Source organism: Toxotes jaculatrix, chromosome 21 (genome assembly GCF_017976425.1).
Source record: "Toxotes jaculatrix isolate fToxJac2 chromosome 21, fToxJac2.pri, whole genome shotgun sequence".
Classification (NCBI taxonomy): Eukaryota; Metazoa; Chordata; class Actinopteri; family Toxotidae; genus Toxotes; species Toxotes jaculatrix.
Genome location: NC_054414.1, coordinates 15,271,135 through 15,287,094, shown reverse-complemented (window position 1 = coordinate 15,287,094; position 15,960 = coordinate 15,271,135). Strand labels below are relative to the sequence as shown.

General features: G+C 42.8%; 2 protein-coding genes across 2 annotated transcripts in view; both read right to left on the bottom strand.

Moving 5' to 3' along the window:
* The window catches only part of prkcea (protein kinase C, epsilon a), a 28,524-nt gene extending 18,085 nt beyond the window's left edge, over nucleotides 1-10,439 (bottom strand). The window contains exon 1 of the mRNA XM_041066834.1: nucleotides 9,267-10,439. Coding sequence (XP_040922768.1) covers nucleotides 9,267-9,611 — 345 coding nt within the window. The 5' untranslated portion in view covers nucleotides 9,612-10,439. The remainder of the gene's footprint in view (nucleotides 1-9,266) is intronic.
* Nucleotides 10,440-14,125: 3,686 nt separating this feature from the next.
* Nucleotides 14,126-15,634, bottom strand: six3b (SIX homeobox 3b). Its single transcript, XM_041067440.1, has 2 exons — nucleotides 14,940-15,634; nucleotides 14,126-14,264 (listed from the first exon to the last, which is right to left on the bottom strand). The coding sequence occupies exons 1-2, from the start codon at nucleotides 15,632-15,634 to the stop codon at nucleotides 14,126-14,128; spliced, it is 834 nt and encodes a 277-aa protein (XP_040923374.1).
* Nucleotides 15,635-15,960: the final 326 nt, after the last annotated feature.

The window sequence follows — 15,960 nt, the reverse complement described above, 5'->3', positions numbered from 1 at the left end:
TTTTCTATCAATCGAGTAGCAATTGATTAATCAACTAATCGTTTCGGCGCTAATAAAATTACCTGAGCCGTGACAGAAACTTTTATCCACATCACCACCCCCCGTTAAATGAACTGTAACGTGACTTGGATTTAACCTGCTGTGTACAGACACACACATGCACCGAGCTTCTCCACCCTGACAACAAAAGATGGGAGGAGAGCGAGCTGCAGAATCTAGTTCGCCTCATTAATCTTGTTAGTCCAATTAGGACACTGATACAGCCAGGGAGACGGATAACTTCACAAACCCTCACTCACTGTCACACACACACTCACACACACACATACAGCAAATTCAGTGTGTGTGTGTGTGAGAATGTCTGGGGATTTTAAAATGTACTTCAGAGGGAGGTTAACGTTAAACACACATACAAGCTTAACTCTCTTGCGTTTGCTCCGTCGTCACACACACACACACACAAGCGGGCTCCGAACACACTCACACCGCACACACACCATATGCAGCAGCACAGAGAAGCACTCAACCAAGCAGACAGGGCACTCAAAGCTTGCATTATATCAATACTGTGGAGCTAACCCCCTCCCACTCTCCGTCCATCTAGCTCGCTATCTCTGCCCAACCAGACAGTTCTCTCTGTCTCTCTCAGGAGCATTTAGTCTCAGTGACAGCCTCCCACATCCATCTGTCAAATAACAAATTTCGGCTTTGAGAGAGCTCGACCGCATTCACACAATAACATGTGTGTGTGTGTGTTTGTCCTTCTTTCTATCGCTCAGAAACTCGAGCGCGTCCGCCTGCACACACTCTCTCACACACACACACACAGGAGGTCTATGCTGAGTGAGACAGCGTGAGAGTCATGCATCTTTAATGTAACATCACAGACGGCTAATAATGTAAGAAGAGCTGAGCTGTGTGGTGGTGGTGGTGGTGGTGGTAGAGGAGGGTGAAGGGGGAGGTATGGGGGAGATTCGGCAAAGCCAGATCCCCGCCACAAGTGAGGGGTCCAACTCACTTGGGGCAGGAAGAACGGACATTCCCGCTCAAATCCTCCTGAGTGTTCAGTCATCTTAGAGCTCACAAACATTCAACACGGGTGTGTGATGTCCAGATGGACTGGCAGACGGCCTGATGAGCAGCCCCTGTAGATCAGACTGTCACCGCTGTTGGAGCTGTCTAAATGAAGACACACACAGGCTGCAGGAGGAAGCCCTGTCCTAGGTGCTGAATGATTTAATGAAGATATCTAATTAGGACTTTGATGACTGATACTGTGATTTAAATCGCAGTTATCTTCTTTAAATTAACACCAACTGTGTGTTAGTGATGTGTATAGAATCAAATAAGTCTGGATCTAACCCTAACCCAGATCACAAACATCTTGTTTCATGAAAAAAAATGACCATTATGACCACTGCAGCTCAAATTTACAATATTACATTAGTGGTATAATCTTACTGGGAATTACAAAGTTTTCAAATATAATAACGACATTTAAAAAAGGTGTTATATTTACTGATAACAGCTACATACTATCGGTACATTAGGTGGATTATTGTAATAGAAACTGTTGGTTAGTCATGTCTGAGCGTAGCTAACAGCTTTTACATCTGACTCACAAATCCTCAATAACAACATTCTTGAGGGGTCTAACTAGCATAAGCTAACGCTAGCTTCACAAACTGGGAGGACACAAGGATCTCCAGGTTCATGACCTTTAAAGCCAAATGTCAACATTTTGGGAAATATGTTTACGTGCTTTCTAGCATAGTGTTAGAAGATCAGCATCATTCTCATATGTGCCCATTAAATATACATACATAATGATATAAACAGGGTTAAGCCTGGCTGTGTCCAACGGCAACAAAATCCACCTATCAGCGCCTCTAGAGCTCACTAATTAACACGTTTGTTTAGTTAGTCTAATGCGTGAGTTTAGGAACTGATACCATAACATTTCTGAGGTTCTTTTTAAACAAAAGCAAACCAAAGCTCTCAAACAGAAAATGCTGTCAAAACACAAGCAGTCTGCAAAAGAACTTTTCCTAAATAAAACCAATGCAAATTTTGGGTTTTAATCGGGAAATCGCTGATAAAACGATAAACCACATCACGAATCTGTCCAGACATTCGATGCCAGCTTTTTCTGGTTCATGAGAGTTTTTGTTACAGATACATGTCAGTTGATTTCAAACAAATGTTGATGTTCAACACCCAATTGTTTCATCATTCATCATCATTTCCAGCTATCATTATAGTCGCAGAATAATTCTTTCAATAATAATTTTATGTGTTAATAAGTAATCATTAAAATCAATTAAATTGAAAGTGTCTCTTGCGATTCAAAAATCGCACTCTTTCAAATTGCGATAAAGCACCCAGCCATACCCTGGCTAAAAGACAGATTACATCCAAATGCGTTCAAAGTGCATCTTTGCAGACATACAAAAATAGACAAACTGCTGGGGTGACAAAAGAGAGAGAGAGAGGGGACAAACAGTGTGCGTTTCACCTGCTGTCCCAGAGCTCTCAGATATCCTCCCATTTCTTCCCTTTCACTGAGAACATGCATTAAACACCCTCCAGCAAACACACACACACCAAAGGTTGACCTGATTTGGCATCAGTGGGCAGAGCACCGTGCTTGTCTTTGTGTGTGTGTGTGTGTGTATTGTCACTGTGGCAACACTGCATCTTAAATCCAGTCTGTCCTACTTAACCAGCAGGTCACTAAGGGGTGGAGCGTATCATGTCATTGTCTGGCAACTTGCCGTGGTGAGAGAATGGAGTCTGGAGGTCAGGAATAAAGAAAGGGGTGGCAACAATATGGATGTGACCTCCGTGATGATCAGAGTCATGTCATGAAAGAGAAAAGTGCTTTCAAGGGCAAAGTTCATCCACATGTCTAAGTATAATAATCAGTGCTAAATGCTCAGAGACGTAGGAACTAATCGCAGGTCCAGCTGGCATATTGTTCTCAAGATTGTACATCATTTCATTCAATAAAAAGTTATTAAAGAGGGAAAAACACTCTTTGAGCCAGCTGTCATTTTGCAAGCTTGTTAGCAAACAAGCTACCGCAGCTGTAAGTTCACGCAGTTTATTCTTAAGTCTTATTATTAAGTTATTTGTACCATCAACTCCTGTCTCATGGCTGTCTGCAAACCATGTCTTTATTTGAGGATTGGTTTATACTCCAAAAAAAGGAAGATTGAATAACAGAAGATTTGCAACACAGCTAATAAGCTACAGTAGCTGTTGCTACGATATCGCACAAAAAAACTACACAAATGTCAACAAAAAAGTGGGAAAATTGGTGAAAAGCCATCACTGATGGCCTTTTACATCATAATACATAAAATTAGATTCATCTTATTTGTCACTTGTCAACAAACATGGATAAAAATAGCAAATTTAGGCCTTATATAAGCAATGGACAATATGAGGTTAGAAACATGGTTAACCATCTAAGTAAGAATAAAATATTATTGGTTTACTGCAGGGTCAGATGTTAGCCTCACAAAGCTACATGTTTTGGTTCAAAAATGTAAATTAAAAATGAATTTAATCCATTAACCATTTAAAAAAAAAGGCAGATCCCTGGCCTCTAATTGTAGTCCTTCAGTCATTAATCCTGGCTGCTGTTAAGTATGAGCATGTGAGTGTGTGTATGTGTGTGTGTGTTGATGCCAAGTGTCAAACAGTGGCTGGCTGACATCTGACGTGGCCCGTGTCCCTGCGAGGAAACGTTACACTGTGTGGACATCGTGTCTCAGGCTCGGTCTCAGAAGCTTCCAGCAGCCTCACAGCTCTCCACCTCCAGCCTGTTCTATTTACATGTACACAGAGCTTATTTCTACACCTCATCTCCTGCTCTTTCTCTCTCTCCTTCATCACTGTTTTTCTCTTCTCCACAGCCGTCCCCTCTTTCCTGTATTTATTTCCTGAAAGCATTTTCATTTCCCTTTCACCTCCCCCAAACTCCCTTTTCTTTCTACCTCCTCTGCTTTCTCTGAGGACCTTTAACACCTTTTGAAGCTACCTGAGACTGTTTTTGGACTAATTTTAGAACCAGACATAAAGTGGATGAAACCAGTGTATTAGCAATTTAAAGTCAGTAATAAATGCCTTAACTGCAGATAACAACTGTATTACATTAACTGACTTGTTTTGTATATTTTAACACAAATCCTGCTTTGCTGTTGAATTCAGCATACACTTTGAAGCTGGGTCATAAACTCTAGCAGTGGCTGCTGCAGTCCTGGAGATCAGGGTTTTTAGCTGTGACAAAAATATATAACAATACAGCAAGAAAAGTGGGCCTAAAAGGCATTTATTTCCTGACTGAGTAATGTGACAAAGCAAATTGCCTCATCTTTAGTTCTATTCTCTCTTCCAAAATACTCAAACTTATGCGGTAAAGCAAACAGCACCTTTACTAGGATGTGCATATCAGATTTATTATCAAAACAATAAAAGTTAATGACCAGATACAGCAGATTTTCTTGCTACTGGTACAAAATCAGACACCATCGCTAACAAGTTGGCAAACTTGAGTTTTTCTTGTTGTCTCATACAAAATCAGACACCAGAGCAAATAAGCTAATAAGTCAACAAACTGATTTCATAGGTCTAGCTCACATTTAATCAGATGTGGGTCATCACTAGCAGAATAAACACTTCCTCAAGAAAAACGCTCCAAATTCTGTGTAATTTCGATGTCATTTTGTCGACCGGCCAGACATATATCAACAATTATTTGTAATTTGTTTTATAGATATTTTATGGATATATTTATATAGTTATATACAGGTAGTATCAATTTAAACAACACATGATATGGCTCATTGTGGATTACTTTCAAGACTCTTCAAGATACTACATTGTGGGGGATTCTACATAAATCTTCATAATAACAACTGTGACAGCAGCCATATATAACCCATTTATCTAAAGATCTTATTCAGAAGTGAAAAGTGAAAGTTGTGACTTCAATTGTAATCATACTTTGCATTGCTCAGCCACTGACATACCATAGTTTCCACAGGAATGCACAGAAGCAGCTTTGTTTACAGTGGTATGTGGCTCACCTCTATATAAAGGCGAAGCAAGGCAGTTTTATTTATATAACACATTTCACTACAAGTAAATTCAGTATGCTTTACATTAAAATGCACACAGTCATGTAACACCAAGCATGTACATAACCTTGACTACATAGCAGCAGGATCTGCATTAATTTGATGGCTAAACAATAAAGGGTATATATTTCTATAAACTGTGTGTAAAGGACATGTTGCGTCAATGTCAATCTCACACTTTACTTTCACTTTTTACCTCCAAACAGGTGGAGTAAATACCTGAGTAAAGCGTGTTTCAACCTGTATGAGGTTTGGTGAGCCCAGCAGACAATGCAATAATGTTGTGTCAAGCTGAGTACCTGCATACACAATCTCTACAACTATGCTGCTGAGTAAAACGGAATTTCCCTTAAAGACTGGCCACACAGCACAAAAAAACCTTTTAAGTTTCTCTTCCTTTGAAGGCCTTGAATTAAAATTATTCTGACTTCTCAAAGAACTACCAAGGCTCTACACCCCCCCCCCTCCCAAATCTCCCCCAACTCTCACCTACCCATATCTCTCCCTGGTGTTTCTGTGGGTGAGAGGCTGTCACCAAGGGGACGGGCTGTCATTGTCACCATGGGGATGGGCTCCACAGAGCATCTCAATTACTGAGTGGGACAATTAATAAGCATCAAAGACTGGTTAATATTTCACCAGCGGCACAGAGCAGGAACCTGGCCCGCAGCGCTCGGGTCCACGGGAGATGGATCATGGAGAGGTTGAGGGAAACAAAAGAGAACAGGAAGCAGAGAGAAAGGGAATAACAGTGCAGAGACAAGAGAGACAGAGAGATGATGATGAGATGAGAGAGGCAGCAGAAGGGCGGAGGAAGTGAGAAAGACTGAGATGAGGTACACAGGCCTCAGTGTTCATCTGAACAGCAGGAAGTGTACCATTTGGTCGGACTCTGGTCTGGGTCTCACTATGGGTCCTGGCTTTGGTTTTTGGCATCATACTGAGGAGGGTTATTTTGTCATAATATTAAATCTTAATACTTTACCTTTAAATTATGCCACTTATCAAAGTTCGTCCTGTGCTTCTTGGAAAGCACTTTGTAAACTCTAGATGTTGACAGCCATGCTACTGCCTCTATGAGGCTGCACCCAACTAAAGGCTAACATAATAAAACTTATCAAGAATACCAAAACGTTCTCTCTTTCTAACTCCAGAAATGCAAGAATTTGCTGTTTTTCTCTGGTTTTTATATCATGATAAATTCAGTATCTTTGGTTTTTGGACAGTTTAACAAAACAGTCTAATTGAAGATGCCACCTTAAGCTTTTGGGCACTGTGATGAGAATTTTCACTATTTTGTGACATTTTATAATGCTAAAAAAGTGTCTAAAAATTTATTAGTGAAACACACCGAAAATAACTACGGGTTTTAGTCTTTAACAACAGAAAACAATCAGTTAGATGGGAATCTAATCTAATAACACATATGTGTTAATTTTCGTGCAGCTTCTTAAAACACCAATAGCCTGTGATCTTTCTACGTAGTGCTAGCTTCTTGTGGGGTGGACACTGGATGGTAAAATGCTGAAAATGTCTGATGTAATGGCTGTGTTCACTTTTTATACTCAGATGATGCATCTTATATCCAAAAATAAAGCTTCCTGTGGGAAACCAGTGTATGAGGTATATGACACGAATGAGTAAAAAAAAAAAAACTGACTAATCTGACTCAGAAAACCTCTTAACTACTACATTATACCTCTCACATTTCCTAATGTGAGAATCCAACCTGAGTCTGAACTCTACATCCTTTCCTCCCCACTGGACCCACTGGAGACTGAAGAGTAAATTAAAGTAAGAGCATCAAGAGGAAGCAGATGAAAGAGGAGTTTAAGGTACACAAGCGAGGCAGGGGGAGGAAGATGATGGGCAAATGAAGGGGGAGGGGGGTGAGGTGTAAGGAAGATGGGAGGGGAAACGTTGTTGGAGAGGGGAGGATGAGGGAGACACAGGAGGCAGAAGTGGTGAGTAATGGAGTGATGAAGGGAGGAGGACGGAGGGGAAGTGGGAGGGACTGTGATGCTGTGAGGCAGATGCATTGATGAGCTGGCTGGCAGATCAATGGGATGTGGTCAATCAACAGAGTGATCCATATGCTGACCTTAATCTGGATGGCCGAGGGACGAGGTGTGTGTGTGTGTGTGTGTGTGTGTTTGTACGTACCTATTTATATGCCAGTGTATAATGATATGGTATAAGGTTGCATAACTATACATCAATTTAAACCCCCCCAACCAAACCATATCATTTGGTTTTGAATACTTTAGTCTATTAAGTCATTTAGACTTTACATCACATATACATTAACAAAGCTTTCACTTAGACTTTTACAGTACTGCTGCATGAAAATAAGCTTCCAGAGACCTCAGATTTGAGATTAATTCACCACAATGAACATTTTGTTGCCTCTCTTTTTTTTTTTTATATTACATCATGGTCATATGTTAATCCAACTGAAGGCAAGGCCTGTATTAAAAAACTCTGGCATTTAAGAGTATTCAAAAGCAGTATTACCATGCAACAAAAGTGCCATTTTGACAAAAGAATTGGTATTAATACCACACTAAACATTCACTCTGATGGTTTATCATCATATTTCAAACAGGTTTTTCATTTTGTTCTAGCACAAACTGAAGCCAGTGGCTGCCTGAAAGGTAGAAAATGATTATAATAACCAATACGCTTGGGAAAATGGTTGGCAGTGGCGTAAAATATATGTTATCTGTAAGTAACGGGCTGAATGCAAACCAACACAACACATGGTTATTTAAAATGCAAGCCCTCAGCTGCCAGAATTCTTGTCCTGAGATCACCTTCATCAGCCTTTCATCAAACGTAAAGGCGTGATAATAACAAAGCGTAGAAGTGGAACAAGATCACATGTTGAAACTGGAGAAAAAAACTTTCAGGCCCAAAACAACTAGCCCTTTATTCTCTTATATACAGATCCACATGTGGCGGTCCAACACCACAGTCCCACAGCAAATTAGATTACATGACGAGAAACCCTAACAAATGAAAGGAACTTCAGTCTTTACCACTTTTAAGTTACACTATGTGTATCTCTAAACGTACTGTAACCAGGTTGTGGTAAAGTCTCTGAACATCTACATAGTTGTGTCTGCTTAATAACTGTAATTCTACAGGGGCAGAGACAAGGGCACCTTCTATTTCTACCAGTACAAAGAGGCAGGAAGGAATGTGAGGAATTGAGGAAGGACAACTCCAGGCTGGACCTGAGATGCCCAAATCAGATCAAAAGCAAGTTCAAACAGCTCCCCTGTCACAGATAAAAAAAAAAAGGAAAGCTGTTGGATTAAGGTGCAAACAACCAAACAGTTCTTCGCACAGGTACAAAAGGACTACATGACCGTGTTGTAGGGTGACACATGACTGTGGTGGACGACCTTTTCTCAATGTCTCAGTTCGACAAAAAAAAAAAAACGTGAAACTGAATTCACAGTTAACTAACACTGCTGCACTGCCAAAGAAAGGGAAAGAAGATGGTGGTGATAATGGTAAACATTTACTCTAGGGTTCATCTGTGTAGAAACACCCAACACATTCAAAATGCAAAGAGTATAATTTTTTTTTTGGCATTAAGGAAAAGTGAGCATGTTTGTGACTGGGAGGCCCAAACAACTGAGAAATGTTTCTGCTATAACTTGCACTCATTCAGTATAATATTGTCTCGTTCATCTCATGGAGTTCCCACAAAGTGACTGTTTTTAAATTTGAGATTTTAAATTTGGGAAAAATAGAGTAACGGTATCAGAGTGGTGCTCAGCATCAGCGGATATCCTGTAGGTTGGTTCAGTGCATCCCTGCTTATGAGCAAGGCCCTGAACTCCCTAAAGCTGCCTACTGGGCAAGAACATACTATGGACCCACTCCACTGTACACTGTATTTTCTGCCCACTGCCTTCAAGTAACCACATGCACTGTATGCACCACATCATATGCTATGCAGACAATGCAACAGAAGGTTTGTTGCAGACCCTGATTGTTTCAGAAACCGAGGCTCCTGTTTGTCTCTGAGCCTGGCGTTTGTTAGTCAGTATCATTTCACCTTCACAGACACAGCAGCAGGACGACAGACACGGTTACACATCAAACACATACCCAGTCTTCATAGTGCCTGGTTCCGTTCTGCAGCAGGTCCTCCAGCTGGATGGTGCAGTTGGCCACAAAGTCATCATATCCAATGGGCGCATCATGGAAAACAGACAGCTCCAGACTCCTTCCCTCACGGACCTCAGTGCAGAACTCTTGGTGCCAGGCAGGGCTGTTGGTCTTGGTCCTGGTGGCTGTCTGTCCCAGCCGGGTCTGGTCCAGGTTCAGGGCTAGGTAGGGGTCCAGCAGGAAGGAGCCGCTCTTCCCCACAGCATGACGCAAGGCCCATGGGGTGGGCTTCAGGTCCACTGCCTCACACACTCGCACCTTCAACAGGCCACTGAACACAGGCATGGCTGCAGGCTTCTGGGATGTGTGTGTGTGTGTATAGAAGGATGAGGGTGTGCGTGTGTGTGTGTTTAGGCTAGTCTGCCTGTTCCTGCTCCTGTACACAGAGTGTTTCCTTCCAATGAGCGGGGTCACTGCACAGTCCTGCTACATCCCATAATGCCGCTGGCTCCTTGGACTCTCAGTCTAGTACAGCCATATCAGAGCACTGCGTTATCCACACATACACACACAAACACGCGCAGACACACACACTCACAGCACAGCTGATGGGTCACTAATGGGCTTCAAAACGCAGATATAACGCAGACTCACACCCTTCAGAGGTCGCTCGCTGAAGACTCTCCCACCCGAGCGCCTGCCTTGTTTGTTTATGGTCGGTCCCGTGCGCCAGACAAGATTACCGTATCGGCGGAAACAGGCCAGGACATAAACGTCTAGGAGGAGGACGGGGAGGGGGAAGGATGCAGGTTAACGGGCTCCAGTTGGGTTCACGCGAAGCCCCGGAGCCTCCCCACGGTCCTTGTGTGTCTGTCCCGGGTCAGGGTGGGAGAGAGCGCGAGCAGCCGCGCCTAGCCATCCGGGATTGGTGCTCCGTTTCCAGCCCGTCTCGGCTCGCTCGCGCTTCGCTGTGTTAAGCTCCTTGCTTCGACCTCACGGTACCGCGATATTTGCGCGTCCTCTCGGGCAGCAGTGCCTTTATTGAACCTTCAATGCAGTCTTTTTCGGGCTCACGACCACCCCGAATACATCACGGTGCTCCCCTCCCGTTGATTTTTTTTTCTGCTTTCGATCCTTGCGCGCGCCCCCCGTTTCCCGTCTCCTCTCTCCTGAATCCGTGAGTGAGCGCGAGCTGCAGGAAATGCGCAAAACGCGTCACCCGCGCTGCCGGGCTCTTGCGCCGGATGAGAGAAGAGAGAGAGAGAGAGAGAGAGAGACAGAGACAGAGAGAGAGAGAGTGTGTGTGTGTGTGTGTGTGTACGCGTGCAGATGGAAGAGGTGTGTTGTTTTTTTTTTTTTTTGGAGCGCAGGAGACGAAGAGGGGGGATGGAATTCACCCGCAGGCATGGAGTGTGCATGTGCGTGTGTGTGCGTGTGTGTCATGGCTAGACAGCCAATGGAGCCAGTCCATCATTCAGTCCTTATGCATGGTCACAGACAGCCTACACACACACACACACACACACACACACACACACACACACACACACACACACACACACACACACAAAAACAGAGCAAAAGAGTCTGATGAAACACAGCAGATGTTATATCGACACCGTTACAAGTGGCTGCAACAGTGTTTTAAAACATGACAAAATCTAGTTTCCATAATCGCCTCTTGAGTAATACAGTCACACTGTAAGTTGCAATAAGAATAGAGAGGGGTATGATGGTGTTTTGGGCAGCAGTGTCTGTATCAGTCTGCATGGTAGGCCAATTAAGACACCTTATACCTGTATCACCACATACCTGTAACTTGCTGTGCATATATGGATATTTACCTACCTGTTCATATTGTTAGAGTCATGGCAGTTTTATTTATAGTGCCCAAAATCACAAATTTGTCTCAAGCCGTAGTAACAGGTCTGCCACAAGTTCTACATTTAGTAAAATTATAATGATCAGTCTTTGTGTTAGAGACATGTTCATTATTGTTGGGGCCGTGGTAAATATCAAACTGCGTTATATTGACAGGTGTTTTTATTACTCATCCCCCTTCATGTTTGTAAATGTGCGTAGGGAAAAACATATGAAACATCTCAATATAAACTGAACACCTTTATCCTTATAAAGGTAGAATTTATGCCTGAGCTGCTGCACTGCGTTGCCTTAGATTTAAGATTTAAAATGGCCACTCAGTGTATATTTACATGTAATTGTAGGTTTTTGTTCTTTTTATAAGAACAAAAATATTACTGTTGCAATTTTGACATTCAAATAAATAAAGATACATTTTACATACATTTATTTTTCTTTTACCCTGATCATGCTTGCAATTTGCAATTTTTTAAATGTATGTATGTATTTATTTATTGATGTTTGTTTAATTACATCTAGGTTTTAATCTGTTGCCTTATGTGAAGTGATTTATAGACTAATTTTTGAAATATGCTCTCGTTATTATTATTATTATTATTATTATTATTAGAGTGACAAGTGGATCGTCATGGCAACTGTCACTCGCCATCACGGACTGTGATGTGAGTGTCCTCAGACGTCTTTAGTCTCACACGCAGGCACACATGAATGAATGAATGAATGAATGAATGGCCGGGCCTGTTGAGCGTGCATACATCGTAAATGAGCTGCCAGTTAACAACACATAAATCTGCCGGGCCCTCTGACAGGCATCGTTTAGCCCTCATCTAACGCACCTTCAAACTGCCACAGGCAGTCCCGCCCTCACCCAGGCAAAGAGCAGATACTCGGCCACTTAAACCGCACTGGCTTTCTTCTGGATGCCACGGCCCGCTCACTGGCCCGCTCACTGGTCCAGCCGCCGTTCCTGCTCATCTGTAATCACATGAAAAACCTTTTGCACTCATGTTGTGGACACTTGAAAATGCGTGAGCGTATTTATCAAAAACATTTTTGGCTTCAAATCTCACAGTTAGGATCAGAATAAAGCAGCAGACAATGGAAATTAATCATAAGTAAATCAAAAATGTATTTAAGTAAATGCACTCAGTTACTTTTCACCACTGTAAGAAGCAGAGGTTTGACTTGAGTGAAAAGAAGAGATTGAGCATTTTAGTCCGGCCCCTACCTGTAGACTGCATCAGACCTGGCCAGGTGCGCCACCTGCTGGCGTGCGCGACATATGGCCGTGTTGATAAAGCTTCCAGGACGTGACGTCTGGGAACGCAGTGTTCAAGTGCTCCTCGTAAATGAATGTTTCACGAGTATTCATGTCCTTTACTTCAGTGAAAGTATTGGTCACGAGTAGGATGCAGTCAAAATCGTACCTAAGAACAAGCACACCAGAAAAACGTTAGAGCACAACTAGTTTCATTTTTAACAATATGTTTGCATCAATTGTTTTTTTAGACAAAAACTTAAATGAAACAAGTACCTTTGAGTAAAAAGTACAATGTTTACCTCTAAAGTAAAGTGGAAGTGAACTGTGCCTGAAAGCAGCAGTAAGCAACAGTATTTCAATAAATTCACTTGGTCACTTCTCCGAGCTGTAAATGGGCAGGTGGATTTCTGTGGCTGTGACACAGCGGAACTCACCTGTGCTGATCAACTGTTTGTGTGTTAATTAATTAATTTAAAAAAAGAAGAAGAAGAAGAAGAAGAAGAAGAAGCAGCTTCGAGGCCTCAAACTAAGCCAGTACAGCGACATCTGGTGGTTTGTATAACTTATTGCAGCTCTACATGACGGGCTAAAGCACACACTCACACACCCTCACATCAAAAATAAAAAACAAATTTTCAGGACAGCATAATAACATAGCACCTGCAGGACGCGAAAGAAACTATTAGTTTGACAGTTAATACTGTGAATATCCTAAATCCTGAGGAAAAGTTTTTGTATCACGTTGTGTTAAAAATATTTTTATAAAGAACCTAAAACCATGTGTGTAAACAACACAAAATAAAATAAAAATACAATACAATACAATACAATACAATAAATGTGTGTGTGTGTGTGTGTGTGTGTGTGTGTGTGTGTGTGTGTGTGTGTGTGTGTGTGTGTGTGTGTGTGTGTGTGTGGATGGTGATATTTTAAAAAAAAATGGGTGGGCACAACAGTCATAAATTAAATAATTTTATTTATATATAAAATACCAAAACATTTTTTCAGCATGAAATTGAACGTAAAGTATGACATATCATCACAAACACACTCAACAGTGAACTCTGTGAACTTTAAGTAAAGTAAAAGTGAAGGTAAAGAAGCAAATAATAATAATAATCATAAATATACAAACAGCCAGAAAGGGAGGTAGACTTCAGTGTGCACTGATTGTCTAAAGCAGTGGACATCCAAGGGTCCTTCAGGGGCTGCTAAAGAAACAACTAGTTCCGCTTGGAAAAAAAATAAATGACACATAATTAGAGAAAATAAGAGTGATTAACTCCTCCTACGTGGGGTCCCTGAGTTAAAGTCCAACAGGGGTCCGCAGTTTGATGTCTGTTCAATTAGGCTGATGGGGTAAGATGGGTCAACAGATGCTGCCTGTTACCATCCGGTGATGCGGTCAGAAATCAAAAATGTGGGTCTGACCTGCAGCTGGTGATCACCAGAGCACCTCAAACCAACACCACATACAGAATTTTTTTTCGCTTATATGCTCACAAGACAAAGGAAAAAGGCCAAATAGCCACGTAACCTGCATTTACATTGTCTGTTTGTTGGTGTGGGGTAATGTTTAGGATTAAGCTGTTTTATGCCCTGAAAATGTATTGCCACGTACACCCTGACTATCCTTTGTCCGCATACATCATCCTCTCCAGTAATCCATGGCAGACCGTCACAGGCCTCCAAAGATACATTTCACAGATGAAATGTCTCAGACATCCAAGTCAGAGTCACTGTCCGTTACTGAGAGAAGGGTTTGTCCATCTGTGCGCTCTGCGCTCCCATCTGGACTGCACTCTCCTCCACTAAGTGCACGTGCACTGTCTGGACACATCCGATGGTGCTGCAACCTTAAAATAAAGAGAAGACGAGGAGATGTTAAACCAAAGTGTAGAAATGCATTTTACCAAAGTGAACACAAACACAACTTAAAATTAAAGATCAAACCTTCTAGTATTGTTTTATTATTGTAGAAAAAAATAAAACTCCAAACTAAAACTAAAATAAAAACCGTAGAAATAAATCTTCTGTCAAAACATAAAAACAAATTATCTCCGTCTCTAACTACTTGGAGCCTTTGCATGCATGGTGAGCAATTTGCACCCATTCATGCACGTTTTGCCTTCGCCATCAGGATGGTTGACCCACACACTGACCCAGAAGCAAATTATAGCGAGAGAAAGGGGAAGAAAGATCAACCAGGTTACACAGAGGGAAAACAAAAACCTACAAGCTTGAATAGCAGTGCGCTTTTACGCATGAATGGCCCTTTTACGCACAAACTTGGCTGCCTGTGGAGAAGAAATTGCTTCACCTAGTGAGTAAATAATAGCACCAAGCAGGGGAATGATCAATAAAGAGAAATTCTGGACATATAGAGTTGCCTAAATTTTTGATATTTTGACTTTTAATACCATAGCTCCATTAGGCTTCTCCCCTGTGCAATACGTGCAAGCTTCTTCCTGCTCCCTGTAAGTTGCCAGTTGAGACACTCAATGGACACATTTCAAGTAAAAGTCACTGACCTGTTTTTTGCTGCTGCCGCCCGGTCTCTCTGTCTCCGGTTTTTGAACCAGTTCCCAACCTGAGTCGGTGTCAGTCCGGTGGCGTGCGCCAGCTCCCGCTTCTTGCCAGGGTTAGGGTACGGGTCCTGCAGGTACCACTCTCTAAGCAGGCCCCGTGTGCGCTCCTTGAAACAGTGCGTTTTCTGCTCTCCGTCCCAGATGGTCCTCGGTAACGGGAACTTCTTCCTCACGCGGTATTTGTCAACCGGTCCGAGCGGCCGCCCCCGGAGCTTCTCTGCCTCCCGGTAGTGAGCTTCGAGCCACATCGCCTGCAGTTTACCGTGCGAGGCGCGCGTAAAGCGGTGCGTCTCCAGGATGTGATACAGCTCGCGGAAGCTCCCGGTGTGATAGGCCACCACGGCGCGAGCCCGCTGCACGGACTCGTGCTCAGAGATGGAGTCACGGCCGTCTGCGGTCACCGGGAGTGACCAGAGGAAGCGGGCCAGCCGCTCGATGTCTCCGGTCTCCTCAAGGGTCTCACATACGCTGGCGATCTGCGCCGCAGAGAAGCACAGTCCCGGGAAAGCCATAGGAGGAGAGGCGGAGGGAGGGTCCTCCGGGGACCGGGAGCGGGCCAAGACAGGGGGCCCATCCACGAAGTGCGGCAAGAGGAGACGGGAGGCTGAGAAAAAGTCGAGCGGCGATCTGAAAACCATCTGGATGGAAGTGAGTGAACCTCGGGAGGAGACGAAGTGTGTTTCGGTCTGACAGAAATCTACTGAAGTCTGACTCTTTAGCTCACCTGGGAGTCAGGGAGGGACCCTGAATCTGACTCCTGATTGGACACTCTGGAGCTTATGCGGGTTTGTCAAGGCAGCACTGTCAATCAAACACAGAGGATTTATCTCCCTCTTTTTATGCTCAAGCCGGACACATAAAGTCCCGTCTGAACTGCCTTCCTAATGTTAAGTATTTCATAAAACAGGAAACAGATGGGTTGCCAAATAAATAAATAAATAAACAAACAAACAAATAAATAAAT

Bases quoted from the DNA above. Each gene is read 5' to 3' on its own strand.
- six3b (XM_041067440.1), bottom strand. From the start codon at position 15,634: ATGGTTTTCAGATCGCCGCTCGACTTTTTCTCAGCCTCCCGTCTCCTC. The intron at 14,265-14,939 runs GTCAGTGACTTT...CTTTATTTTAAG, and splicing joins GCGGCAGCAGCAAAAAACAG to GTTGCAGCACCATCGGATGT.